At 47.1% G+C, this 27,597-nt stretch overlaps 1 protein-coding gene across 3 annotated transcripts in view; it reads right to left on the bottom strand.

Annotated features, from left to right (window-relative positions):
* The window catches only part of LOC133356503 (ubiquitin-like modifier-activating enzyme 1), a 32,159-nt gene extending 5,245 nt beyond the window's left edge, over window positions 1-26,914 (bottom strand). For 2 of the 3 annotated variants that reach the window (XM_061574046.1, XM_061574047.1), the window contains exons 1-20: window positions 26,478-26,913; window positions 23,528-23,583; window positions 22,086-22,254; window positions 20,970-21,104; window positions 19,930-20,036; window positions 17,902-17,989; window positions 17,132-17,264; window positions 15,964-16,061; window positions 14,715-14,855; window positions 13,408-13,575; window positions 10,849-10,959; window positions 10,409-10,489; window positions 8,148-8,288; window positions 7,496-7,661; window positions 6,615-6,811; window positions 4,412-4,476; window positions 2,722-2,884; window positions 1,361-1,414; window positions 843-948; window positions 113-204 (exon numbers count right to left, since the gene is read on the bottom strand). In XM_061574046.1, the coding sequence (XP_061430030.1) occupies window positions 113-204; window positions 843-948; window positions 1,361-1,414; window positions 2,722-2,884; window positions 4,412-4,476; window positions 6,615-6,811; window positions 7,496-7,661; window positions 8,148-8,288; window positions 10,409-10,489; window positions 10,849-10,959; window positions 13,408-13,575; window positions 14,715-14,855; window positions 15,964-16,061; window positions 17,132-17,264; window positions 17,902-17,989; window positions 19,930-20,036; window positions 20,970-21,104; window positions 22,086-22,254; window positions 23,528-23,577 (2,265 nt within the window). In that variant the 5' untranslated portion in view covers window positions 23,578-23,583; window positions 26,478-26,913. Of the gene's footprint in view, window positions 1-112; window positions 205-842; window positions 949-1,360; window positions 1,415-2,721; window positions 2,885-4,411; window positions 4,477-6,614; window positions 6,812-7,495; window positions 7,662-8,147; window positions 8,289-10,408; window positions 10,490-10,848; window positions 10,960-13,407; window positions 13,576-14,714; window positions 14,856-15,963; window positions 16,062-17,131; window positions 17,265-17,901; window positions 17,990-19,929; window positions 20,037-20,969; window positions 21,105-22,085; window positions 22,255-23,527; window positions 23,584-26,477 lie in introns of all 3 variants that reach the window. The other variant, XR_009756855.1, reaches the window with a different exon arrangement.
* Window positions 26,915-27,597: the final 683 nt, after the last annotated feature.

Genomic DNA, 27,597 nt, shown 5'->3' with positions numbered 1-27,597 from the left:
TTATTGGTGGGTTGCCTCCTTCGGATTTGTGAATCGGGTGTTGGGTTATTAGTATGGAGTCGTGATGTGAATTGTAAAATGCTTAAGTGCTGACACCACCAGAGGGAGTCACCTTGTCAAACACGAGTGGTTGAATGCCGAGCTGTCCCAGAGATTCATGGGTTGGCAACTCAGCACCAAGCCCCTCCTCTGACGCCGATCCATCTGTTGGGTCAGCAAGCCGTCACCATCACGCACGTGTGTACAGTACAACGTATCACGCCCTTTTAATATTTGCCGCTGGACGATCGCCTCCCCACACGCCGCATGGGACTGGTTTGACCGTGCTTTGCCGAGCCGGTTTCGTTCGGGTTGGCGAAGGCATTGAGAATAGACAGTGGGGAGCATATCGGTTCATTGCGTCCGATGTCGGAGGACTAGTTCGGTTTGTTTCAGTGGAAAAAAGCAAACTTATCGACCTCCTGATCGGTGCTCGGCTGGCTTGGCACGGCCCCGGCATGGCTCGGTTGTGCAGTGGAAAAAAGTTAGAGAAGCGTACCGGTAATCGCGAGTGTCTATATCGGTGTTGTTCATTGCAAGGCCCGCGGGCCACTGGCAGCCCCTGGTGGCCTTTAGTGTGGCCCCTGACGTGTGGCCCCTGACGTGTGCCCCCACTCCCTGACAATGTACAAAATGTGGAAACACCCCCCATCAACATCATCATCATAGTGCTGCTGTCAAACCGCAATGGTTTGAAATGCGTGGCGGCCCTCCCACTGATGATGTCTCATCGGCGGAAGTGGCCTCCCCACCCCTTTGAAAATTAGTGAAGAACACTGCTCTATATGCTGGTGCACTCTTACCCTCCCGCAGAACCCGCTCCACAGAGGCCCGGTCCGTCGGCACCGGAAACCCGTACACACGAGCGTAAAGCTTCACTGCTGCCGCCACGTAGTCCACGTGCAGGGCCTGTGTTTATACAGAGACAACGATGCCCCGGTATCGCCCTGACCATTGGGGCAAGTGCTGCTAGCGAGCACCGCGGAGTGACGGCACGGCGCGCACGATGGTCGCCTCTGCCTCTTCGGTGCCGACATTTACACACTGCACAAGGTACTCAATCTAAAGGCTGAGTCTACCTGGGCGAGGCCCAGTGCAGGTTTCAGATATAACTCGCCGCTGACGCGAGCCGTGAATGGAAGTCAAAACTAGGAGTGCCACATTCGTAGTCCCAATACACCCTCAATAATTTAGGATTCGATAATTGTAACTGCTAAACCACGGTCTTATGATCAACCACACTTAGCAAGGGGAGTCTGCAAGCAAGGAGTTCTCGAGTGCTCGAGCGTCTGCTGTTTGTCGGGTCGCTTGGAGGACTCACATTTGTGTTGCTGAACACCAGACACTTGGGGCTGCGTACGCTGGAAGAGGTTTGCTGCAAAGACAAAGAGGCCCTGGTATAGTTTTTAACAGCCTGTTGGGGCAACTGCTGTTAGCGAGTCGCACTTATATGAAGGCCGGCACGGCACACGAGCAAGTGGGTGGGCAATATTACAGCCCACCAAACCTTTGTCTCCCCAGTGCCAATGTTTAGACACTGCATCAGCTATACTCATTTGAGGTTGAGTCGAACTAATGGAGGCCCAGGACCGGTTCAGATAATCGTCACTGGTGTTGGCCATCAGGGTGAATTAAACTCAGATCGGTGGGTTCGTGGCGCAGCATGCTATCCGCTGCTCTACCACTGTGCCACTATGCACAACAACCGCCATTGTCAGTCATCTCAATCAGTCGACCCGTGGCACCTGGGTCTGCCCCGTGACCTCCTGCCAGCGGGCGTTCGACACTTCACGTGGCCTCAAGGTGCACATGGCCTGGCACAAGCGTCGTGGTGACGTCACCGCCACTTAGTGGCGAATGGCAGTTGTCGTTGTTGCCACACACGCACACATGCACACACGCACACGCACACACAAGTAAATTACACACATGGCACATTGTCCCATATCCGACTGACTGGAGACTGGGGTATAGGCGGATAGGTGAAAAGGTCAGATTTCTGAACATTTAGAGAAAATGACAGATACACTACTATGTTACTTCAGTCACACATGGGCCCTTGTGATCAATGGCATTATTTAAAATATCAATCCATCTCGGTCTTTGTTCATGGGACTTATAACGACTCAATGCCCGATTCGCAAACACGAAGAGGGCGTCGCTACAGCGATGCCCTCTGCCGCTACTCCTGACGCAATAATCTGGCTCATTAACCACGTCGATATGAAATTGCAGTTGTTGCTCTACAAGAGGATGATGGTCTGTGTCTCCCTCTACATCTCTTTCCTTGCTAGCTGCCAGTTTCCTTTCTGCCACAGACAATTACCAAAAAAAATCACGTAGGTATAAAATAAAATAAATCACAACGTTTCGGGCGCAACACAAGCGTCCGTCATCAGGTGGGATGACGGACGCTTGTGTTGCGCCCGAAACGTCGTGATTTATTTTATTTTTATACCCACGTGACTTTACCGAAAGAACCAAAGAGTATGTATAAACCCCATTTTATTTTAGTTTTAGAAACTAAAATCCACCTAGACAACGTAATTCTATGATATTATAAGCACAACCAGAATAAAACAGATGCATTTTTTTTACAAAAACAGGAAAGAAGAGGAAAAGGAAGTGAATGAATGAACGATGCATCATTGGATGAGAGGCAGTGGGCGAGTGAACTGGTACCGTCGTCGTCGTCGCTGGCGGCGGCGGCGGTATCCGGTGGTCGTGGTAAGATTGTAGCCAGCGATGCCGAGCCCAGGCCACACACCCCTCCAGGCTGGCGTCGCCTCCGCTCGCCTGCCCAAGTGAAAGGGATTGTACCCTCTCCCCAAGAGCCTGCACACTTCTATGGGACGTTAACAAAAATAAAACAATTGGCTGTGTTGGGTGGTGGCAGGTTTATAACAACACATTTATATTTATGCGATCTAACCCGTAAAAAAAAGCTCTCTTATGGATAATGTTGGTCGCTAAAACCTGTGTTAAACCAAAAAAAGAATATTCAACGTGTACCTGCACAGCTACCCGTTTTTTGTCAATTCTACTGCTGGATGAGGGCCTCCCCAAATACTATCCAGGCTTACACATCTGCTTAGCTTATACGATTGTATGGAATGGGGCACATTCTGGGCGATTTAGTCATATAAAATGTAATTAATGAACAAGCAAGCAAACAGTCACTAAGGGAAAATGGTAAACAACAGCTGTTAATATTTATAACAAACCCACTGATTGCTATATGTGTGTGTGTGTGTGCAAAACCATAGCTGGACATGGTGCCAGCGACAATGTGCCATCCTCCAACGCCCCCTTCCTCGCCCCTCTCAGCTGCTGTAGCACCAGCACCACCATAGATGTCTTCTTTTACAACATTTTGGTTTCCCATTCAGGTCAGAGGGGTGCCCGGGGTGGCCGACTTGCCCCACCCTGCCTTGTCATGTCCCACCTTGCCTCACCAACCCACCCTGTCCAGCCATGCCCATACTGCCTTGCCCCACCCTGCCTTGCCATGCCCCGCCTTGCCTCCCCAACCCACCCTGCCCCACCCTGCTTTGCCATGCCCCGCCTTGCCCCACCATCCCACCCTGCCCCACCCTGCTTTGCCAGGCCCGCCTTGCCCCACCATCCCACCCTGCCCCACCCTGCCTTGCCATGTCCCACCTTGCCCCACCAACCCACCCTGCCCCACCCTGCTTTGCCATGCCCCGCCTTGCCTCCCCAACCCACCCTGCCCCACCCTGCTTTGCCATGCCCCGCCTTGCCCCACCATCCCACCCTGCCCCACCCTGCTTTGCCAGGCCCGCCTTGCCCCACCATCCCACCCTGCCCCACCCTGCCTTGCCATGTCCCACCTTGCCCCACCAACCCACCCTGCCCCACCCTGCTTTGCCATGCCCCGCCTTGCCTCCCCAACCCACCCTGCCCCACCCTGCTTTGCCATGCCCCGCCTTGCCCCACCATCCCACCCTGCCCCACCCTGCCTTGCCATGTCCCACCTTGCCCCACCAACCCACCCTGCCCCACCCTGCCTTGTCATGCCCCGCCTTGCCTCACCATCCCACCCTGCCCCATCCTGCCTTGCCAGGCCCGCCTTGCCCCACTATCCCACCGTGTCCCACCCTGTCCAGCCATGCCCATCCTGCCTTGTCCCACCCCACCTTACCACCACCCAGCCCCACCCTGCCCCACCCTGTCCCGCACCTCCAATTAGCACAGTTGGCTATGTACAGTGCGAAAGAAGTTCAACAAAACATGTACATACCCTGCCCTTGCTCGGGCACTATGCATGTGTGTGTGTTTGTTTGCACGTGCGTGCGAGAGGTAATGATTGTGCTTGTGTAAAATGCCATAAATGCAGTGCCTCTCCACCTACTGGACGCATTCCTTGGCATGTTTCACTTGGACCGCAAACAGCTCCTCAAACTCCTCCTTCGCCCACTGCAGTGGTTCAAGGGGTTTCAAGGATGAGGGGATTAGGGGTGGCAAGCGAGACAGGGATCAAGAGAGGGCTGCCCCTCACTGACGCGATCCCTGCGAGCTACCCAATGCCGGATTATCCTAGGAGCAAAAGTAGAATATGCAACGGGCCCCGCACTTTCAAGGGCCCCGCACTAAATGCTTTCAAGCTATAAATTCCGGTTCAGTAATTCTAAACTCGTTCTATTACTATAGTACTACACTGCCTTCAACTTTTATGTGTATAAGGTTAGCGATTTGTCGTATTATCTGGCTGTACAGCAAGTGAAAAAATATAATTACTTTACTATGCAAGTTACAAATTTGTGTTGTAATATTTATGTTTTTTAATTTAGGGCCCCTTTATAACATATGTCACAGGCCCCGCACTAGCTTCATCCGGCACTGGAGCTACCCCATTTTCAACGGCACTTCACTGCAGACAATTTTTTTCACGTTTTTGTCCCCAATTTGTATCTGTATCCTGACTGTGCGAGTGGTGTCACGCTCTTGTGTGCAGTGCAACGTCCCATGTTATAGAATTTGTCCACGGAAGGATGTTCACAGAATAACTTACAAAAGCTGTTAATGTGATATTTTATCGACACAATGACGCAGCAATTTCCACCTACCCTGCCACAGAGAGTAATATTTGTCGAATTGAAAAACAAATATTTGTAAATTTAGCCAACGTGAATGAAAATTCAAATTTAACAAGATTTTTTTTTTGTGTGTGCAGCCATTGGTGACTGAACTAAGACTGTTAACTCAGTACACTTAATAAACATGTTTTTATTTTACCTATTAAGGCCCACTGAGCTATACAGGTCTTTTTCAGAAGCAACCTGGCCACAAATGATAGCTCAACAGAAGTGGCTTATCACGTGCACATTTATAGCAGACAAATACTTTAAACGCACGTTCATTGTAAATGTAAAGGGGAAAAACCGGAAGACCTGGAGAAAAGTCGACGCGACCACAGGGAGAGAGACACGCAAACTCCAAGTATAAAGCAGGCGTCAGGGTCGGGATCGAACTCACGACCTCCTGTAGATCAGGCGAGGTAGTTAACATCTCTTAGCCACCGTGGCAACTCCAACCCGGATTCAAACCCAGGAACTCCGCAGTGATAACTCACCACTCTGACCTCTGCGCCACCTGGTCATCCATAATGTATAATCTCCATGTATATAAAAGGTAAAGTTGTGAATGTGTGTCTGTTCAAAATGTTTAGCGTACTTCCCGACATGCAACAAACTGGAAATTTGCCATGTGGGTACTTTCCAGACTGTACACCATGAAAAAATTATAAAAATACACTTTCTTTTTTTTGGGAGGGGGGGGGAGCTCAATAATGCATTCATATTTTTGCATGGCAACTGAGCTGTGACGTCAAATCTGTCACGTGACCCGCGCATGTGGAAGCGTAACGCAACGTAGTGTATTGGTTAGCGCGCCGCGCTACGAACCCCGCGACCCGAGTTCGATTCCCGCTCACGGCCAACACCGGTGACGATTATTTGAACCGGTCCTGGGCCTCCCCTAGGTCGACTCAGCCTCAAACGAGTAATTGGTGTGGTGTGTGAACATCGCCACTGGGGAGACAAAGGCGGCTGGGCGTGGTGGATCCAAGTCCTGGGCGAAGCCGGGTAGCACAGCTAGTAATTTATAAGCTCTCTTATCATTTCCAAGGCTCCAAACAGGCTCCTGACCACTCCTGGCAGCCGCTTTCATCAACTAATTGTAACGGTCTTCCAGAAAAGGCTCACCAAATCGTGGCACTTTTCTTCTTCAAGAGAACCTTGCTTGGGATGTACGGCCAATTACGTGGAGTGTTGTTGGAAGTGGACAGGGACTGGGTAATTTGTCTCAATAGTTTAAATTCCACATCCCTATGACGGTGGCGAGGTTCCCCGTAGGACAACCACCGTTGCCCTCTCCTACCAAATGGTAATTACGTCAGCAATCCTGTAGGGAGGATGGGCTGAGTCAACCCCCCCCTCCAACTCTTCCCACATCCAAGATATAAACTAGCAACCTTCGGAATGCCAGCCACTACCGCTGAACCACCCGGCCGGATGATGATGAGAATGACGATGATGACGATGTGCTCATCATACCTGCAGAGTGTGCGCGGTGGTGCTGGGATTGCTGCGCACGCTGCACAAAGGGATGGTTTTCTTTGTCGGGTTGGCGACGCAGCCGTAGGACTGCGTGAGGAATGGCACCACCACCTGCACGCTGCCCTCCAGCCCCTCCGTGCCACTTTCCAGCAGAGGTTTGCGGTGATTCACACACTGCCTGTCCACGTACTCTCCTGGAAAGAGATCGCACACGCTCGTTAGTGGAAGTCGCCGTGGTGGCGAGATGTTAACTACCTCACCTGGTATAGAGGAGGTCGCGGGTTCGATCGTGACCCTGATGCCTGCTGTATATTTGGAGTCTGCATGTCTCTCTCCCCGTGGTCGCGTGGATTTTACTCGGGCTCTTCCGGTTTTCCCCTCCACATTTAGAATCAATGTGTGTTTAGAGTATTTGGCTGTTATACATTTCCACGTGACAAGCCATTTCCATTGAGCTGTCATTTATGGCCAGGTCTCTTCTGAAGAAGAGCTACACATCTCAGTGGGCCTTACCTGGTGAAATAAAAAAGTTAAGTCAAAATGATGATTTCCTGCTCAAATGAGCAGCATTGAGGCATTAGTGCTCATCCCCTGTATACAGCCCTGCAGAGCCACTGGTGGCAATTGCAAATTCCTATCGCAGGGCTGAGCATATCCACAGAATAACCACCGTTGACTTCCCTACAAATTGATCATCGTTTTATCAAGCCCCGGAGAGGTGATGGGCTGAGTCAACCCCCAACCAGGGATTTGAAATCACACCCTTCTGATTGTGAGGCAGATCACACCACCTCGAGCCACCTTGTGGACAAGCTCCACATTTTTGCTTTACAATAATAACAATAAAACAATTCACAGTGACCCCAGCCTCCACTCACGTGCTTCGATATTGTCCAGGGCGGTCGCCACGCCGTCCAGCTCGTCAAAGAAGCTCTGGCCGAAAACGGATTCCGATGCGGGACCGACGCTGAGCCTGTGCGGGTTGATGCGCACATCGGGGTTCATCTCGCTAGCGGCGCGCGCCGCCACCTCCGACTTTGGCTTCTGTTGGCAACACCGTGGGCGTTAGGGCACGGGGGCGGAGGCGCACAGAGGCATGGGCAGGGCGAGCTTCTGGGACGAGCACATGTTCCGGTGTCCACCAGGGCGGGTTCTGGAACTCCTCTTTTATGGTGGGCCACAGAATAGAAATGAGCGTGTCCTTGCAGGCTGCGCGATGCTATAAGTCACTTGGATGGACGTTATGATGTCTACTACATGTCGTCTGTCCTCTGTTCACCTTGTGCCATATAAGGGACAAGCTGCTATTAGGGGATACCCTCGGCAAAAAAAAAATGCGCTTTGAGATATGTAATTTTATTTTGGGTACAATATAAACTAACGTATGACTTTTGTTATTTTTATTATTTATTATTTTATGCGGTTGTGTTGTTTACATCGAATTTTCTGCGTCGATGGCGCAATGGGAAACCAGAGACGTCGTGGGTCTTAACTTCATACGCGTCCATCGCAAAAAGCCGTGCACGGCACCTTGACATCTCCAGGCCGGAAGAGGAACTGGCGATGCAGGTTGGATCTCTCAATGTGGTCCATGTCGGTCACAGTCACCTCACCCAGTCCCATCATCGCAAAGTTCTTCAGCAGCTCGCAGCCAATGGCCCCAGCACCCACCTGGGATAAAAAGGGGAGCCCTTGCATTGGGTTTCGTGGGCATGCATTCAAAGAAATATGCAACCACAGAAAAAAATACTTATACGTACGGCCCTCATCTCACTGAACCAAGGTTGTGTAACGCAAACTGTTAATGAGAAACAATAATTGAAAGCAGTAATCACGCGGCGTTAAGGAGCGTGCAGTGGTGGGGTGACAGCAAAAGCTTTTTAATAATAATGTAGAGGAGTAGAGTGAGCAACCATGAGGGAGCGTACACAGGGAGGTGCGAGCGAGTTGACAGCGGAGAATGACGTCATGTCACGGGTGCTGTAAGGGGGGGGGGGGGTGCCTTTGTGAAACAAAGACGGGATCCGAGCTAGGGGGAGGAGCCGCCAAGGGCTACTTAAGGGGGACCCGTGACGACGGTGGGGTCGCCATAGGGAGAGGGAGGTGGTCGCCATAGGGAGAGTGAAGTCGTCGCCGTTGGCAGAGGAACGAGAGCCTACGTGGAAAACATCCCAGCCGCCGAAGAAGGGCTCGAGATGTAGAGGTCTCACCTCGTCGCCGGGCAGTGTTGGATGATCCCCCGCCCGGTGCAGACGAGGGGGTAGACAAAGGGGAGCCGTACCGGGGCTTAGATAGCTGGAGGGTTGTCCGCGTAAAGGACAGAGTTCTGACGTGCGCCATAACGGGTGTAAGCGTGGAGTTCAGAGAGTGTAACAACCAGTGAGTGTACAGTGGACAGAGTGTGTAAGAGTGTGAATAAACGGCAAGCAGCCTTAAGTAAGAATCCTCGTCTCCGTCTGGTTCTACAATTCCCCTTGGCGTCAACAAGTACTACGCAACAATAATAAAGTGTATCATTCATGCAACTGCATCTCATAATGCAGCGTAATCAGCACACGTGGAGGCGCTTAGATTGAGATGTTTTCAGCCAATTAATGAGTATATGGGTTGGCGTATGCGTCTACGACGCGAGATGGTGTCAGCAGCTCCAAGACAACCACGCGTTACAAACAAAGCAGGTCACCAATCCGAAAGTCAGCCGCCATGACAGGATACCATCGTGAAGTATAGATCCGTTAACTGTGGCAGCAGGCTACGTCGTTCCAGGGTCGACCTGTTAGCCGTAACAAAAAATGCTGAAATCACTTAAAATCCTCAAAAGAAGTGAAAGCTGAAAACTCATCGCAATGCCGTCACAACGTGCGGTGCATCACGAGAGCCACTAAGTGGATCGATGTTGTTTTGATGAAACAAAAGTAGCTTGTGTTTTTTTTCTTCTTGGGCTTGCATCTCGATTTAATATAACATGGGTTGTCCCCGACCACCCCCTCTTTTTTCACATTTTCCTCCCTCCCCCTTGAATACATTCTTCCCAATCGTTACCGGCGAGCCCGGATGCCCTCGTTCGTTCCCGAATTATGAGGGTGCATTACGGCCGGCCTGTCATACGCTACGTGTTGTCCCTCCCTAATTGTGATGTTCCAACTGCATTCTGGGTCCTTGAAAAAACTTTGATTGAATGCTTACGAAAAAAGAAAAAAATGTTGATACGATCAACTGAATAAACATTTCGGAGTTGTTACGGAACTTCCACAGTAAGTGAAGTTATCTCCGGCAATCCCTGTTATCGCAGTAGTGTAGTATGGCCAGCATGGGCCCCCGTTGCAAGGCATGAAATGGGCCCTTGTCCAGTTTACCCTCCCTATTTTTGTAGCCCGGTACCTGGACCCCCCCCCCCCTCCCTGTTCTGTGGGCCCCAGTGCAGTCGCCACGGTGGTGAGATGTTAACTACCTCGCCTGGTATGGAGGAGGTCGTGGGTTCAATTCCGACCCTGACGCCTGCATACTTGAAGTTTGCATGTCTCTCTCCCCGTGGCCACGTGGATTTTTCCCCAGGGACTCTGGTTTTTCCCTCCACATTTGGGAAAGTACGTTTAAGAGTATTTGGCTGATTTAAATTTCCACGCGATAAGCCACTTCGGTGAGCTATCATTTGTGGCCAGGTCGCTTCTGAAAAAAAGCTGTATAGCTCAGTGGGCCTTACCTGGTAAAATGAAAAATAGTTTAGTTTAAGTTTAGTTGTACCGCTTACACACCCAGACAGTTACCGTCACCGTTCCACTGAATCTTACCAAGAAGTACTTAAGGGAAGCAAGTTTTTCCTGGAATTTCTTTCCAAACACAGCGATTTGGCCATCATAGCGGCTGTCCGTCTGCAAAGAACAAACGCATCAAGGTGCACGGGTGGGGGAAAGAGAACAGAGTCAACAAACAAAGGACTGTGAACCCCCAGATTAAGCAGTTTGTTATAATAATAATAATGCGAAAGAACTTTAACATACGTACATACGTAGTGTTTACAGGGTCCAGAGTAACTCTTGCAACAGTTACAAGGGCGGATACGGAGCTACAGGGGCCATTCGTATTTCATCACCCGACCATTTGTGCATTCAACACTGACCACGGTTGGCTTAACACCAACCACTCTTGGTTGTCACCATTGCGATAGGCACCGTGAACATTTTTGAGAACCCCCGAGTGTGGATGACACACACACACACAGATAACATACCGGTTTGCAGGCCTCCTCCATATCCACGGTGCCCGTGCCCTCATCGGGAAGGCACTTTGCCGCCGAGTAATACATCCACTGATTGAGCGGCATGAAGGAGCCCGTGCAGGCCTAGGAGATGCAGAGAGTTTGCCGCAAACACGCACAGTTCTAAGTTCACCTCTGCGACCAACTGCAACCCAAATTGATTAAACCCGGAATGTAATCCCTCGATAAAAGTAATCGATCACACCACTGATTATCGGTTTCGATTACTCGACTAACACTGGTCAACACACTTTTTTCTGGCATAAGGTATTCCAACGGTTTTAATGAAATTTTGGGTGCTGATTCCAAATCTGGCATCAGTTTTTGTCTATCACAACATCAGGTTTTTGAGATATCAAAAATTGCATTTTCAATAATAACTGCAGAATAAAAATATAAAATAAATGTGGATATCTACATAAAATTATATTATAACCACACTATCCTAAAAATACAGCACCATATTTTAATACAAAAGCAGTCACTGACTCGCAACAACTTGCAATCATAAGGGACAGAGTTAATTTCGGGTAAAATCAATGAAAATGGGGTATGCCGATAGCATAAAAATTAGATGTGATAGAGAAAATCTGAGATCAGATTTGGAATCAGCACCCTGAAATTAGTTGACCAGTGTAATCGGATAACAACAGATTAGTGGGGAGGAGGAAAAAAAATGGTCTCGCCTGTCCCCACGTGTGCCGCTGCACGGGAGGTAACGGACAGGGCTTGGTGAAGTTATCAGCATCACCATATGCGACACGCTGGGCATGAATTTACATTGGCAATCGTTGCTATTCCAACACACCCATGGATAAGGTGAAGCCACCTCTGTCACTGCAAGGGCACGTTAATTACACTCGGTCAATACGCACGTTAATTCAAAAACTATTATTATTATTATTATTTTGATTTAAAGCTTTCGTGACTGCAGGGATTCATCTTCTTGGTTCTTTCGGTAAAGTCACGTCGAAGGGAAGTAATAAAATAATAAAAATAAAAAATAAAATTATTCTCACGACGTTTCGGCTTGCCTTGTGGCCGAAACGTCGTGAGAATAATTTTATTTTGTTTTATTTTTTATTATTTTATTACTTCCCTTCTACGTGACTTTACCGAAAGAACCAAGAAGATTATTATTATTGTTGGACAAGACCGAGGTATGTGGTAACGTATGGTCGCACACCAAATGTGTCCAAAGGTCCTAATCGGCTCTCAGTAAGGAAGAAGTTTTCCCAACCGTGGACTGCTAAATCAGAATCTTTATTTATCCTTGAGCTATCCGATGAGCTCTAAAGCTCTTTTTCACAGATGTCCAGCAGGGGCGGGTCAGAAAGTTACAACAGCATACAATACAAAACATCGATCAGAGCTCAAAGTGTAGGAAAGGAATACAAATCACTAAAAATAAATACGTAAAATAAGTATAAATTGCCTAAGTACTCCGATTCCCAAACTTGGGTAAGGCAGCAAAACAGCAAGAACATTCACAACCACACCAAGACAACTCGCAGTCCCGCAATACAACTGCACATTAAAATTGAACTATCAGTACACTTCATTGGACCTCCTTTGCCAGTATCAAAATATGAGAATAGGTTTTCCCCTTTTTTCTGGGCAACAAAACAGGTGTTAAGATGTTAAAACACCAAACTGAAACCTTTTACAAGGGATCATGTCTGCATCAACCACAACGCTTGTGGTTAGAATGCAAACTAAAAAAGCATACTCTGATAATATATGCATTGTCTTTGAAACTGATTGGTCCACACCAGAGACAGCTTTCTTTGGAGCTGTCTCTGCTTTCTTTGGAGCTGTCTCTGGTGTGGACCAATCAGTTTCAAAGACAATGCATATATTATCAGAGTACGTTTTTTTTTTTGCATTCTGACCACAAGCATTGTGGTTAATGCAGACATGATTCCTTGTAAAAGGTTTCAGTTTGGTGTTTTAACATCTTAACACCTGTTTTGTTGCCAGAAAAAAAGGGAAAAACCTATTCTCATATCAGTACACTGGTAAGAATAAAAGTTACAAATCACATTTGAAAATGCGCTTGCATCCAGCACTAATCTTCTGCTTTAGGATATTTTTCGAAGGAAGATTTACGATGTTCAGGGACGAAACAAGGTTGTTCCAAAACGTGGGTGCTGCAACGGGGCAAAAGCTTTGTCATCTATTCCTATCCCTGTTCTTGGGATAGTTAAAAGGCAGTCAGATGGACGCCTGCAGGCAAACGAGACGTATCCATACTTTTTGTTTTTTTCTGTAAAGTCACGTAGGTTAAAAAAGAGAGAAAACAAATCAATTAAATCACGTTTCAGAAGCAACACAAGCCTCCGTCTTCAGGTCCCTTGATACAGTGATTTTTGCTGTGACGGTGCCACCTGAAGACGAAGGCTTGTGTTGCCTCCGAAACGTGATTTAATTTATTTGTTTTCTCTCTTTTTTAACCTACGTGACTTTACCGAAAAAACCAAAGAGTATGGATCCTTGCAGTCACGAAAGCTTCAAATCTAGAGACGTATCCACCTTGATAACCTCCTGCGCGGCGACCCCACCGATGAAGCTGTTGAGTGGAGCCAGGTCTCCCTGGGCCGTGAATGCCAATCGTCGCACCAGCCACTCCTGGAGCTCCACCCCCACGTCCACCCCCAACTCCACCCCTGCACTCTCCTTCACAACCTCGTCCGCGTCAGCCTTGGGGCAGAGGGGAGCGGCAACAACACGTTGGTTTATGTCAGGATTGAGACGGTCCCCTTCAGTCCTGTGGCGTCGAGGTGGGGGGGCAGGGAGGGGGGCGCCATGGTGCTGAAACTTTAACTACCTTGTCTGCTTTATAGGAGGACGTGGGCTCGATCTCGACCCTGACGCCTGTGTATTTGGAGTTTGTGTGTCTCTCTCCCTGTGGTCGCGTGGATTTTACTCCGGGTCCTCCGGTATTACCCTCCACATTTAAAATTAACACCACGCTTTTAGGGTATTTGGCTGCTATAAATTTCCACGAGATAAGCCACTTCGTTGAGCTATCATTTGTGGCCAGGTAGCATCTGAAAATGAGCTATATAGCTCAGTGGGCATTACGTGATTAAATAAAAATAGTATATAGTTTTATAGTTCATAGAGGGGCTTAGTGCCCCTCCAGTGGCTCCCCGCCATACTGAGGGCTCAGCCCCCCTTTTTTTAAACTCTTCTACAAATGTCAAATCATACAAATTACTTCCAGCCCTTCTCAATCCACCAGCAGATGAAGGCCTCCCCATGCCGTGTCGGTTTGGCTATTTTTTTTTTTACCATACTTCACCACGCTTGTCAATGCAGGTTGCCGCATGGTGTATTGGTTAAGGTGGGTTCGGGTAACGCTCGCCACTGATGTTGGTTGGGGCCGGGAATCAAACTCGGGTGGCCGGGTTCAGAGCACAGCAGCGCGCTTACCACTGTTACCAATGTAACACCACTCCACTCAACATTCTTCAAAAAACTTTTTTTATTTTTTTTATTTTACCAGGTAGCTCTTTTTCATAAGCGACCTAGCCACAAATGATCGCTCAACGAAGTGGCTTATCAAATGGAAATGTATAGCAGTAGCCAAATACTCTAAACGCATGTCGATTCTAAATGTGGAGGGAAAAACCAGAGGACCCGGAGAAAAATCCAGCAAACCACAAGGAGAACATGCAAACTACAAATATACAGGCGTCAGGGTGGGGATCGGGAAAGGGGGGGCGGGCATGACGCTGATAGCACCGCAACTGGGAGGGTAAAAAAATCGGGAGAATAATGATGATGGTGATGCGAAAAGATGAGGCGAGCGACTTGCGTGCGATTGCCGTACGCACCTGGTTGTGCGGCCGTGGCGAACGGTTATGCTTTTGCTGAAACCTGTGCAGGGCCTGGAAAGCTTTGTGCAGGGTGGGGGCCACAGTCTGGTCACATCCCTCCTGAAACCTGGGCTTCACCAGAGCTTCTTGCAAAGGCAACTGCACAGGGGACAGGCAAGGACAATGCTCTGAATGCGATGATGCTCAAGTGATCACTCGTAGGTTTGTGTTTTAACTCATTCCGATGACTTATGTGTACGTCGTCTATCGTAGAACGTGGTGGTGTCGCTAAAATTATCTACGGTGAGTACAATATCTTTAAAAACAACGGTGCTACGCCTCTCTAAAAATAAATTACGCTAACTGCTTGCATGTTCCAAGATTCAGCAGTGAACGGGATACCCACCCTACAACTTGCAGATGTCTCGGAACGGAAAAGGGTTAACATTTGTTATCTTAAATATATATTAAAGCTGCTTCAGGCTTGTGTTGGACGCTGAAGTTAAAGCATGTTCTTTGTTAAATAAATAAAAATGTTGTCTATTATTGCAGAGCCGTTAAACCGACGTTGTAAAATTCACCGACATTAGCCATTGCCTGGAATCGAACTCAGGTCGCCGGGTTCGTAGCCGCTGTGTGGTATACACTGCACCACCACTCCACCCTTACATGTTAAATAATGTACATATGAAATAAGCTCACTGATGGAAATGATGCTACCTTCCTGAATGCCCTTGTCACATATGGTCTCCACTTTGGCAATGTCCTGTACGTGGGTCTTCCACTGGGTCGAGTTAAACTACTGCAGAACATTCAGGACTCCTGTGCACGACTTTTGACCGACTGGTCGTTTTCGTCGGGACCCAATCTCCCAAACTTTCATGCACCTACACTGGCTTCCAAATCAGCTCCGTGCATGATTAAAATTACTGTGCTTGATTCACAAAGCACTCTGCAGCTTTACAATCCTTCCAGGAGTTTGAGGTTCTCACTCTCTGACCGGGCTCCTCTGTCAGCCACTTTCGGAATAAAACATTTCAGAGCTCCGGCTTTTTCGGTCCTTGGCTCTCAGATTTGGAACGCTCTGCCTTGTAGAACTGCAGAGATACTCCCAATTAGAAAGAAACTAAAAATGTACTAATTTCCTAGGAAATGTCAGGTGAACTGGAGATGTATTTTATTTTGTATACATTTTACTATTTGGCGCTCTGAAGCCCTTTTGTTGAGTCTACTGCACCTTATAAAACGTAAATAAAAATAAACTTACAAACTTGATGGTCTGTGGAATGTTAACCTTGATCGCTTCCCCTCCTTCGGTATAGTCGGATAAGTCGCTGGTGTCTCCAACACTGATGGATTTGTCATCTGTTCACATCACACACAAGACACGATGGCTTAAGCACTGACAAGGAGGACACGGAGCTCACGGTGTAGTCATGGAAAATCCTGAATTTGAATATAATGTCCGTGAAATCTCGGAAAACGACGGTCGAAACACAATTGGCCCGATGCTCCTTTTCAAAATATCAGTACACCATGCACTAAAAATACAAATCTGTATCACTACCGCTAACAACCAATCACTTTAAAAAGCAATAAAAACAGATGACGACATTCTACATCTGTACCGTCCCATTCTATACAGCTCAGTAGATTATATTTATTTTAGCCTAACTTACATATGATTTGCATTATCCGTGGTTTTGTTTTGTCTGGGGAACCTGGGCTTCCCCCCCCCCCCCCCCCCGATCACCCCGGATAATTGAGAGTTGGCTGGAAGTATTAACCTGCTCATCATACTCAGAACCAGGACCATCCCGGCTGAGCGCTATTTCTCCGCAGCTTCACCAGAAGCCATCGGAAACTCTCTGCCACTGCACTAGCACTGCATCCAATGACCACCCACCTTTAGCAACAGCTGAAGGTGCATCCGGTTCAGGTTCTCACCCTGTTCAGGTTCTCAAACGGTGCAGGCTCTCACCCGCTCAGGCTCTCACCCATTCAGGCTCTCACACGTCCAGGTTCTCACCCGTCCAGGCTCTCATCTGTTCAGGCGCTCTCGCCTATAAAGGCTCTCACCTGTTCAGGTTGGCAAATGAGGGATTCTGAGCTCTGGCTCCGTGCCTCTGAGTTCTTTGCATCCCGATTCCCGAAATATGCGCGCATTATAAATCGTGTTTGTTATTGTTGTACAACTAAACTTAAAAAATGTACACACAGAACAATCACGATACATATATGCTGTTCTCTGTGATCACCTATGGGTGAGTGTCACAACTAGGCAAGAGCTTGACTGCACCTGGCTCTCCAAACCAGACCGTGGACTAGCCGCGTCCATGGGCTGCGTTTACGTACGTATGCAGGTTGAACTCCTTTCACGCTGTACGTAACCTACCGTGCCGATCGCGGAGGTGCATAAAACGAAGCTCCCTTACCGATGACCGTAACAGTGCGGGGTCGGCCACGGTTGAGCTCCGTCATGCCTCGCACGCCGGAGAACACCACTAGGTCCCCGTTCTCAAAGTCGTGGCCCTCAGCCTCCGCACACGTCACCACACCGGGGCTCTCCTATGGTGCGAAACAGCCCACCACAGTGGGTCAGTGTTAGCAGAGATACAGAGAGACTATGTGATTATTTAAGTAATCGAATTACTCGATCGATTATCGGTTCGGATGCTCGACTCGTCACAAAAAATGGCTCCAAATGCGTTGATGCTCGGGTGGGGGTGGGCGGGGATTTGCGAGGGGGTTTCCTGCCTTCGGGAGGAAAGGTGACGGGGGAAGCTGCTGTTTTTATAGGGGCCTGTGTAATTGAGCATATCAAGCGGTCCATTACAGATTCATGACTATTACTCCGCTTGATCGCAAGATGCTCATCTCAACCTCTCTCTGAATGCTCCATCTCTCTCTGTCCTGTATCCATCTCCCCACTAACTCTTCTCTCACTCTTTGTCCTGGATTCCATCAATAACTTGTATCTATTGTCGAACCTGAAGACGTTTTGTTGTTCAGGAGGGTTTTGTACATTGGATCATTTGGCCAATTGCTTAAAGAGTGATTTTCTTATTAGTAGTTACAGCCACGCTTTACTACTGCATTAATTAATTGGTCAAAGTGATGGCATTGCCACGATATATTTTTAATTTAATGTAAAAACAACTACTTGAGGTCATCTCTACAGACTGGTGATTGCAGCCTCCCATACCTTGCTGATGGATGCGACGGTGGAGGTGATAGTCTTTCCACTTGGGTCCTCCACAACAAATTCATCTCCAAAATCACAGAATATTTGCCTACAAATGACAAAAAATAATCATCACCAAAACCACAATCATCATCATAAATATCCGCAAAGGCGTAGATTGATTTTTGTTTCACATTGAAATACATCTCAAGGCAGAAGCAACCCATTATGTGTGACAATGTCAATGTAACACACGAAATTTTTACTTCATTGTCCTTCCCCGCACCTCTGATTAGCACGGTTGACTACGTACGGTGCGAAAAAAATGTAACATACACACATACATATGGATAGTCCCGCTGTAGCTCTGCTAACACATACTTCTTTCGCACCGTACGTAGCCAACCGTGCTAATTGGAGGTTCAATGGCTCCAAACGCAACTATTCTCACCAGAAATTAACTCCACACATTCGTCAATGACATTGCGGCCTTCAAAGAATAAATATATTAGGGTTTACAGTTTCCATTCTTAACAGCACATTGCCCAAAATGTCACGTGTATTTATTTATTTTTATGGCCACGGTCTTATTGGTGAATGTGTTCAGTGTTTTTGTTGGTTGTGTTGTACTTGTGCCCGAATGCCATTGCAGCAACAGCAGCGTCGCCAAATATTTTAATTCACAAGAAATGGTTTGCTTTGTTATGCGACAGACGTAAGAACAATTTGCACCAAGACACCATGACACTTGCTGTGATGGAGAATTCCACTTGGAGAGCCCGACTTGTCCGCGACTCCGATTACTGCCGCTTAGTCACAGTTCACATATATTTAAATGGGTTGGAATACACGTCTTGTGTTTTTAGCAACACATATATACACATTCCTTCAAACTATTAAGCAAAGTAATTGGGCTTGGCTAAGGTACATCACTGGTCAAGAATAATAACCGAGTGGCAGCCAAGGAGAGGAACATGTCCGAGATTACATCCGCTAAGGAGATGTAACAATGAAATCAGTACATGATGTAGGTGCTAGTTGGATTGGTTTGTTGTTTACTTATCCTCAGCAGGCCCCAATGCATTCCCAGATGCCCTGCCTAATTTAAACGATCTCTTTGGGCTGGATGGTCCAAGCAAGAGGCAAGGGCGGGCAGTCGTGGCTTGCACTATACAAGCTTGTTTCATATACAAAAGTCCCTCGGTTAATGTTTTTAATTCGTTCTACGAAACTACTGTCAACCGAAATTACTTTTAATGGCATAAAGAAATTACATGTTGAAAGTATGAATCCGTTCCAAGACGATCGGAAATTGATATTTTTGACCATAAAAATATAGTTTAGATTTTATTTCCACTGCCAAAACAGAAAACATAATGTAAACAAATCCAGCCGCGGTCTAAACGCTCATAAATGGGCTTAATTTATTGTCTGAGGCATGTTCATCCCACTTACGAGCGCTCGGATTGGCCAAATTGGCACCCGCGTGCATAACATAAACATATCGTTAAACCAACATTTTTATATTAGTCAAAACCATGGGGTCCTTTGGGAGGCGAAACGTTAACTGGAAGACTGTTAACCGATGTCACTGTTAACCAAGGGACTACCACATACACCATGCTTCGTCGTAATGGCTCAACAATGAGCGACGTGGCTGCAAAAACGGATTAATTTTTTTCGAGTTATGCACAACGCATTGCAAAACACCGAACGACTGTCATGTGCCCATCGCGTTACAAACATCTCAGAGCGCAGAATTACACGGCATGAGCCGGAGGACGCAGGATTGACCGCGCAAGGGAAGGAGAGAAGTGAAGCAATTAAGGGGGTATGAAGACGTGGTTGAAGAGGAAGGTTTTAGGAAACAGTTTGAAAGCAGCGAGCAGGAAGAGCCAGGTACGTGCGCCCATGAAAGTTTAGTGCAGCAAGGTCGCACTGCTTCATGTCAGCCGAGTGGTACATACGTTCAATTTCTTTCACACCGTACATAGTCGACCGTGCTAATCGGAGGTACGGGGGTGTTGCCGTTGGCGGTGTGGGGGTTACCCGAACAGGCCGCGGGTGCTCGCGATGATGAATTTGATGCCATGGGCGCGACAGATGCTCCCAATACGAAGCTGCTCACTCAAGGAGGAGTTGGTGAGAACCACGACCTGCACCAATCAGCAAACACCGGGCATCGTCGTGAGCTGAGAAACGTGGATGTGGAAAACGTTGGCCCAAAGCCTGATGGATTAACTTGTTGTTTTTTTTACGTGGTGTCTGTTTATTTATAATTTACTACCCATAATCCTCCACCAGAGTGGTTGCGCCGCGGTTAGCCCACTGCTCTATGAGCCCGGTAACTGTAATTTTATTCCCGGATACAGCTAACAAGAGTGGAAGTTATACACATATATATTTGAACTGGTCCTAGGCCTCCCCCTCTTCACCAATCTGTAGTGAGCAGTGTGGTAATGTATGATTGAGAAAGGGCTGTACATTGCATTAGAATGCTCTATGTTGACACGATGATTATCTTAAATGCTAGTAAAACATTGTTGCTATCAAAGTCACATAAAAAATATTTTCTGGTTGACTTGTTTCTGTACTAAAATCGCCATTACCCAAAACATTACCTCCACAAAATATGTTCTGTTACCACGCAGTGTGACTGGCCAGGGTGTCTAGGTGCCAGTAATGTCATTCAGGCAACCCATGGCACTTGGGTCTGTCCCATAACCTCCTGCCAGCGGGCGTTCAACACTTCACGTGGCCTTAAAGTGCACATAGCCTGGCACAAACACCGTGGTGACGTGGCCGTCACCTAGTGACGAATGGGGGTTGTTGTTGTGTTTGGTGTTTACAGCTGAGTGGATGCGGTCGGTGACAGACCGTGATGCACACTGTCAACGGGAGCCCCCTGACCAAACTCTACGTTGGTCTCAGTGCCGCCGCCCCCCCACCACCCCCTCTTCCTCTCCTCCACACTGCCGACGAGGTGGCTGTCACCCTGACAATGAAAAAAATACAGCTGGGATTGTCTACACTAGCGACATGAAATCTGCCGTTTGTCCTTTCAAAAGGGGAGGGGAGGGGTTCTTCACCTGGAACTGCGAGAGAAACTCCTCCGTGAGTGAGTCGCTGTAATCCGACACGCGCACAAACTCGTTCAGCTGCTTCAAGTGGGACTGGGACAGCTGAGCACGATTCCTCTGCAGATCCTTCTCCCGTCCATAAAACTGCCAGTGCACAGAGCATCCGCGTCAATACAAAGATTATTTTTAAACTGGGATTCCAAAGTGGAAGCATGAGCATTCCTTTCCATTTATACGTTAGAATACAAAGGTCGTTCGTGTAAACTCGTGTTCATCATTGCAAGGCTTGCAAGGCCCACGGGCCCCTGGCGGCCCCTGGTGGCCTTTAGTGTGGCCCTTGATGTGCAGCCCTGACAACACGCAAATGTGAAAACACGCTCCATAATCATCGTGCTGCTGTCAAACCCCAATGGTTTCAAATGTGTGACAGTCCTCCCACTGATGATGTCTTATCGGCGGAAGTGGCCACCCCTCTGAAAATTAGTGAAAAACACTGCCGTAAACGCTACAAAAAAACTAATAAGAGTGTGCAAAAAGCATGGAGATGCATACTGTAATTATCGGAATTACACCGAGGGACAAAAAGAGGAACGTATGGATGAGAGAATATACGCTGATTAATGACACGATTCAAATTTTTAAGAAAAGCTGGTTGGTTTGGCCAGGGCACGTCGCTAATAATAATGCAATTTATAACGCGCGCAAATTTGTGGACGTAATGGCCGCAACTCAGAGGCGCGGAGCAAAGCTCAGAGTCGTTCGCAAAGCATGGTTATAGAGGTGAGTTTTTAAGTGTCTCTTGAGGGTTGATGGCGATGGTAAACAATAATGGAGGCGCGGCCAAAATAATGTTCACCAAGGATGTCCACAGCTGTGCCGATACTTGTACAGGAAGGGGACCTTGTCAGTAAACTACTGCTGGGATAATTGGTCAATTCATCAGACTAAAAACGTAATTGACTACTTTTTTGCGTTCTATTTACTCGGGTTCCTTAAAAATGGTGCCTGCCCCCATATTCTGCTTCTCGAAGGTGGGAAACCTGCAACAAACATTCCCAGCACGATGCACCTGACGGTGATACCGATAACCGGATACCTCTGCTCCACCCCCAATGCCTTCCTCACCTGTGAGGAGAGGTCTCTCCTGGTGAGTGGCTGCGTGTCGTGCACCGTCACCTTCCCTACACCGACCAGCACCACGTTCTTAGCGACCTCCAGTCCGAGGCCATGCATCCCGCTCACGAGCACATGGGTCTCCTGTATCCGCCGCGTGGCCTCGTGCCCCAGCACGTACCTTATGCAGAGGAGTGGCGCGACAGAAATGCAACATCAGCAGGCGATGCGCTCACCTCGAGGCACGTTTACAAACCAACAAACCCAACAGGTGGTCCCCCAAGTGGCTCAAAAGCCATGAGCCTGCTTCGATCGTCGTTGCACTGCTGCGATCGTCGGTTTGAATCCGAATTTCAGCCATCATCATCATATGTTCAATCACCATCCCTAAACATGTAACGTTGGGCCAACGTTGGCATGTGGTTAAAACCATTGGACCAACATTGATCCAACACTGGCCTGAAGTTCCATATTTAGAGTTACTGCAGCTCAAATCACTTCCCTTTTGGCTTCTTCCCCCTACACTGCTTGACTTTGGAATTCTCTCCCATCGTCTCTTTTCCCTCTGCTTGTTCTTGCTGGAAGCTTGATATTTTGCACCTTTGGGCCTATGCTAAGCGTCCATGAGAAAAAGTTAATTCATCAGCTCTATAGATAAAGGTCTTTCCAAGCTTTCGCCATCAATCACGGTCACAATGTGATGGAACGATCCATATAACGCTTGCACACGAGCTGATTTTACTGCACCATGTCGTCTCCTTTGGCTGTTACTCTGACGTCTTGTTAACCCTTCTAGCCATGCAGCATAACCATAAAATGGGAGCTTTTTGCAAGTATTAGTATTATTTAGCCAGTATTGATACTGGCAAAAGGTCCCAGTTTGTAGCTGCTCACCCCGAGTTATAAATGCTCTGATAGTGGCATTGTCTTTGTGCTGTCCGCCTTTTGGCGTTCTCTGGTCTCACACCGGTGAGACTAGGGTCTGAAGAAGGCTGTCTCTGGTGTACGCCAATCAGTTCAAAGACAATGCCATATATTACTAGAGCATGCTTGTTTGCGTGTTCACCACAAGTACGTGTGGCTAATGCAGAACTTGATTCCTTGCACAAAGTTTCGATTTGGTGTTTGAACATCTGAACACCTTTTATATTGCTAGGAAGGGTAAATCCTATTCTTATTTTTTCATACATCCTGCCCATGCTCACTTACTTTCCTAATTCAAAATGCCGTCTCTAATTTTCATATGCTACCTATTACACGTGCTACTTTTACCATTAAGCTATGCACTTTAAAAAAATATATAATTTTATTTGGTAATGTCCATATTTCTGATCCACATAGCAGGTAGTACATGAATCAAAATAATTCAATACTTCCGAATCCATGCATATGCATACATTTTCTTCCTTGCTTTGTAAGATGTGTACCATGTCCAGGGTAAAGCAAATACTCACAACTGCCTGGAGAAATATTCTTCATCAATATCTTCTATATTGGCAGACATGTTGACCTGAAATAAAAAAAATGGCATTCAGTTTAACATCATGAGGCAACTTCAAGTGATGGTCCAAACGACTTGGCTCCCACTCGCTCAATATGTGTGTTAATGCTGGACAGCTACTTGTGTTTTTTTTCAGACATGGAACTTAAAAAGCCGATGATCACATACCTGTCAACCCCTTATCAGTGCCTACCTTATTACAGACCAATTCAGACCTAATTGGTCAGCCCGTACCCTCATAAATCTCAAAGTTCATCCAACAAAGTCCCATCAAAAGGGAGAAACACAAACAAATATACAAAACATGTTTTTTTACTTAATTTCCCTGTACAAGAAAACGGGTAAACCGTATGGGTTGATCATTACAAACGATCCATGTTAGAACGTTTGTGTCAAAGCAGGGCTTCTGTACCTACAGCCAACGTAATCATACCCAAATTATTTACTTTACTAGCTTGTTTGGCCGTCCATGGACGGAAGCTGTAATATTTACGAATTTTTTTTTGCAAAGTATAATAATATTTTGTGTAAATTTAATGGCATTGAATCTTGCAAGTATGTCATCAAACACTTCACTGAATTTCACTGTAGCACTGCATTAATGGCAGTGAATCTGGCACAAAACAAAGTCGTAAAACACTTCACTGCAGTTCACTGTAGCACTGGATTAATGGCAGGGATTCTTACACAAAACTACGTCATAAAACACCTCACTTCATGTCACTGTAGCACTGTATATAACTGACCTTCAATTTGTTCAAATTCACTGCTCTAATACTTTATTCTCTTCTGCTTTCGGTCGCTGGGGTTGAAATAAATTGGAAATCGATACAATATCTGGAAAATCACCGAGAAATGTCTATTTTACCATAATGTAGAAGCATAATTTAGACATACCTTTTGTCTCAAGTGCTGAAGAAATAAAGACACCAATTCCACTTTGTTGCAGCGTACAATTATTTATTAGATTAACTTTCAATAAAGAAACGTCAAACTTAAACTGAATTTGCTCCGAAAAAATATTTCCGCTCGACCTTCTGTGTGAGTGTAAAAATCCACCCACTCATGAATATTAATGATGGGGGGGTGCGGCATATGGAGTGACGTCACGCGAGGGACACACATACATTATTGGCTCATTATAGTAGTGATATAGACATAGCCCCCTCCTATGCGCAGGTGTGTCTCAATAGTGCTTTTTTTGACATCACATCTCACCAACAATACATTTTTAAGGGGCACCCCAAGTGGCAGCTGTCCCTGTGCGGCACAAGGAGACCCCCACAGGGGCTCTGTTGTTCAAGAGCCCAAGGGCAGGCGCTGCATTTCTCGCGTTGGTGGTCCCACACTAGGTACGAAACCTCTAGAGCAGTTTTCTTCATTGGAAGGACACCGCGGGCCACTCACTGGTGGGCCCCTAGTGGCCTTTAGTGGGGCCCCCAAAATACACACATTGTGACACCTCCCCATGATCATCGTGCTGCTGTCAAACCCCCCAATGGTTTCAAATGGTGTGGACGCTCTCACACTGATAATGTCTTAGGGGCCGTCCATAAATGACGTCACGCGATTTTGGACGATTTTTGCCCCCCCCCCCCCTCGTCATACGGCGTCACAAAAAGTCAGACCCCCCCCCCCTCAAATAAAACATGCTTCAAATCGCTTTAAACTATAGTCATTGTAGTGCGTATTTAATGTGGCGCTGCACTCTGATGTTGTAGGAGAAAACATTTATAAAAAAAGTATATTTAATTAAGTAGAACGTGTTGTCTATATTAATTTAAAGTTGCGCATTTTGAGGTGACGTCACATTTCTCAACCCCCCCCCCCCATCGTCACACATCGTCACAAATGTTTGAACCCTCCCCCCCCCCCCCCCCACTAGGTGCGTGACGTAATTTATGGACGGTCCCTTATCTGCGAAAGTGCCGCCCGCCTGAGAATTGGTGATGAACGCTGCTTAAACACGTGAACTCTTCATCAAATTGTGGCCAACAAAATTACGAGCCCATGTCAACATAGCCACAACTTTAGACGTGCAGACTCTTTAGTATATCGAATTGTATGTAACCAGCCCTTGTGTGACAATCCGTTGCTGAATGAGGACGTCATCGCCGTCGTGGGGGTTACTTGACCATACTTCACCACGCTGGTTAAGTGCTGGTTGAAGGCGAGAAGCACTGGGAGCATAGAATACAGCACAACTGATTTTGCTCCATTTCTCTCTGTCGCCCACCGAGTGTTTGGGGGGAGGCCCTCTTCCAGCAGTGGATTAACAAACACATTCCTGCGGAGGGAGCTGGTAGGAACGTTGGGTTGCTCGGTCAATGGCCAGGGTCAACGGCGGCGTGGTGTATTCCGCAAATATGCCCGACTGTGAGGGCGGGCACAAGCCGGCGTGAGTAGGTTAAACGTTGAGTTTTATAAGGGCACCACGGGGTGACCAGCCCCTCCCCACCCAGCACCACCCCACCCAGCCCCTCCCCACCCAGCCCCTCCCTGCACGACGGACGGACACAATAATCCCCTGTGGGCTGGTGTAACCAGGAGGTTCCTACCAGTAAAATTGTGTCCATGTGTAATGTACATGTAGTCATGTCCGTGTACAGGTGAACCATTTATAGATACCCCACCAAATTAGTATGGAAACTGTGCAGTATTACAGTAAAATGTTTGTATTTCCAAGCATTTGCGTAGTCTCCCACCGATCCCAATACGCTTACGAACTGTTTATTATTCGCACTCTCCTCTCGTAAACACAGCAGAGGCGCATCGCCTGTCAAAGTCGTCGATACGTCGACTCCATCGCCTTGCTGATGGCCAAAACGAGGTGGGTAAAATTCTAAACAAAGTGGGGTATCTATAAATGGATCGCCATGCAGTTTGATCGCGAGCACACTCACCTTGTGATGATGATATTGACGGTGGTATTGATGACGGTATTGATGATGATATTGATGGTGATGGCAACGATATGTGGGATACTGTGTGAATGACGCGATATAAAATTAAATTACGATTCTATTGATGATGAATTTGGATGACGGTGATGATGGTAATTATTTCGACGATAATTGGTGGTGGTGACGATGACGTTAATGAAGTTTACGATGATGGTAATGATGTTGATGGTGGTAATGATATTGATGGTAATGAACTTTACGATCATGGTAATGATGTCGATGATGGTAATGATGTTGATGGTGGTAATGATGTTGATGAGAGTAATGAAGTTGTTGATGATGATGATGTCCAGAGAGGGCAAACGAGACGTGAACAGCCTCTGGAACTTGAGAGGATGCCGAGTGTTGTCACGTGAGAGAGGGACGTGTGTTTTGTTTCGCTTCCGATCGCCTCCCCGTGACGTATCCCAACCCCTCCCCCACCTCGCGTCGCTTCCCAGAAGTGATGGTGAACTGCGGGTGGTGCCGAATTATCGGCATTCGTGCCCGTCAGCACCTTATTACAGATCAGTCAGACCTCGTTGGTCACCCTCGTGCCCTTATAAATCTCAACGTTCATCCTACAATGTCACACCACAAGGGAGAAACACAAATAGACACTCACGACTAGTACACTCACCACGAGTACACTCACCACGACATACCTGTCAACCAAGGCCGTAGGCATGGAGTCAACATTGGGGGGGGACCAAATCTTCCAGGGGGTCTGGGGGTCCCAACCCAAAAAAATATCTATATTTGAAAACTCATTTCCTGCCTAAAATATTTTAAAAATTCACTAACACACGGGATGGAGTTTTTATATTTTACAATAATGTCTAATAGTGTATTGTATTACATTGCTCTGTTTTAACTTTTTTACCTTTTCTTGTTTCATTGTATGTGATGACAGAGATTAGGGATTCATAAAGTACAACCATAACCACAATCATATAAACATTGTTATATGAAGACAAGACTAGATATTGTGGCCAAGGTTTAGCAAATTGTTGTTTTTTTTATTTACATAGCATAACAATTTTTTTATATCAATATATTGGAAGGGGACATTTTGAGCATA

This window comes from Lethenteron reissneri, chromosome 54 (assembly GCF_015708825.2).
Source record: "Lethenteron reissneri isolate LAM-NWPU_2019-01 chromosome 54, ASM1570882v1, whole genome shotgun sequence".
Classification (NCBI taxonomy): domain Eukaryota; kingdom Metazoa; phylum Chordata; class Hyperoartia; order Petromyzontiformes; family Petromyzontidae; genus Lethenteron; species Lethenteron reissneri.
This window is presented reverse-complemented; position numbering and strand designations above follow the sequence as displayed.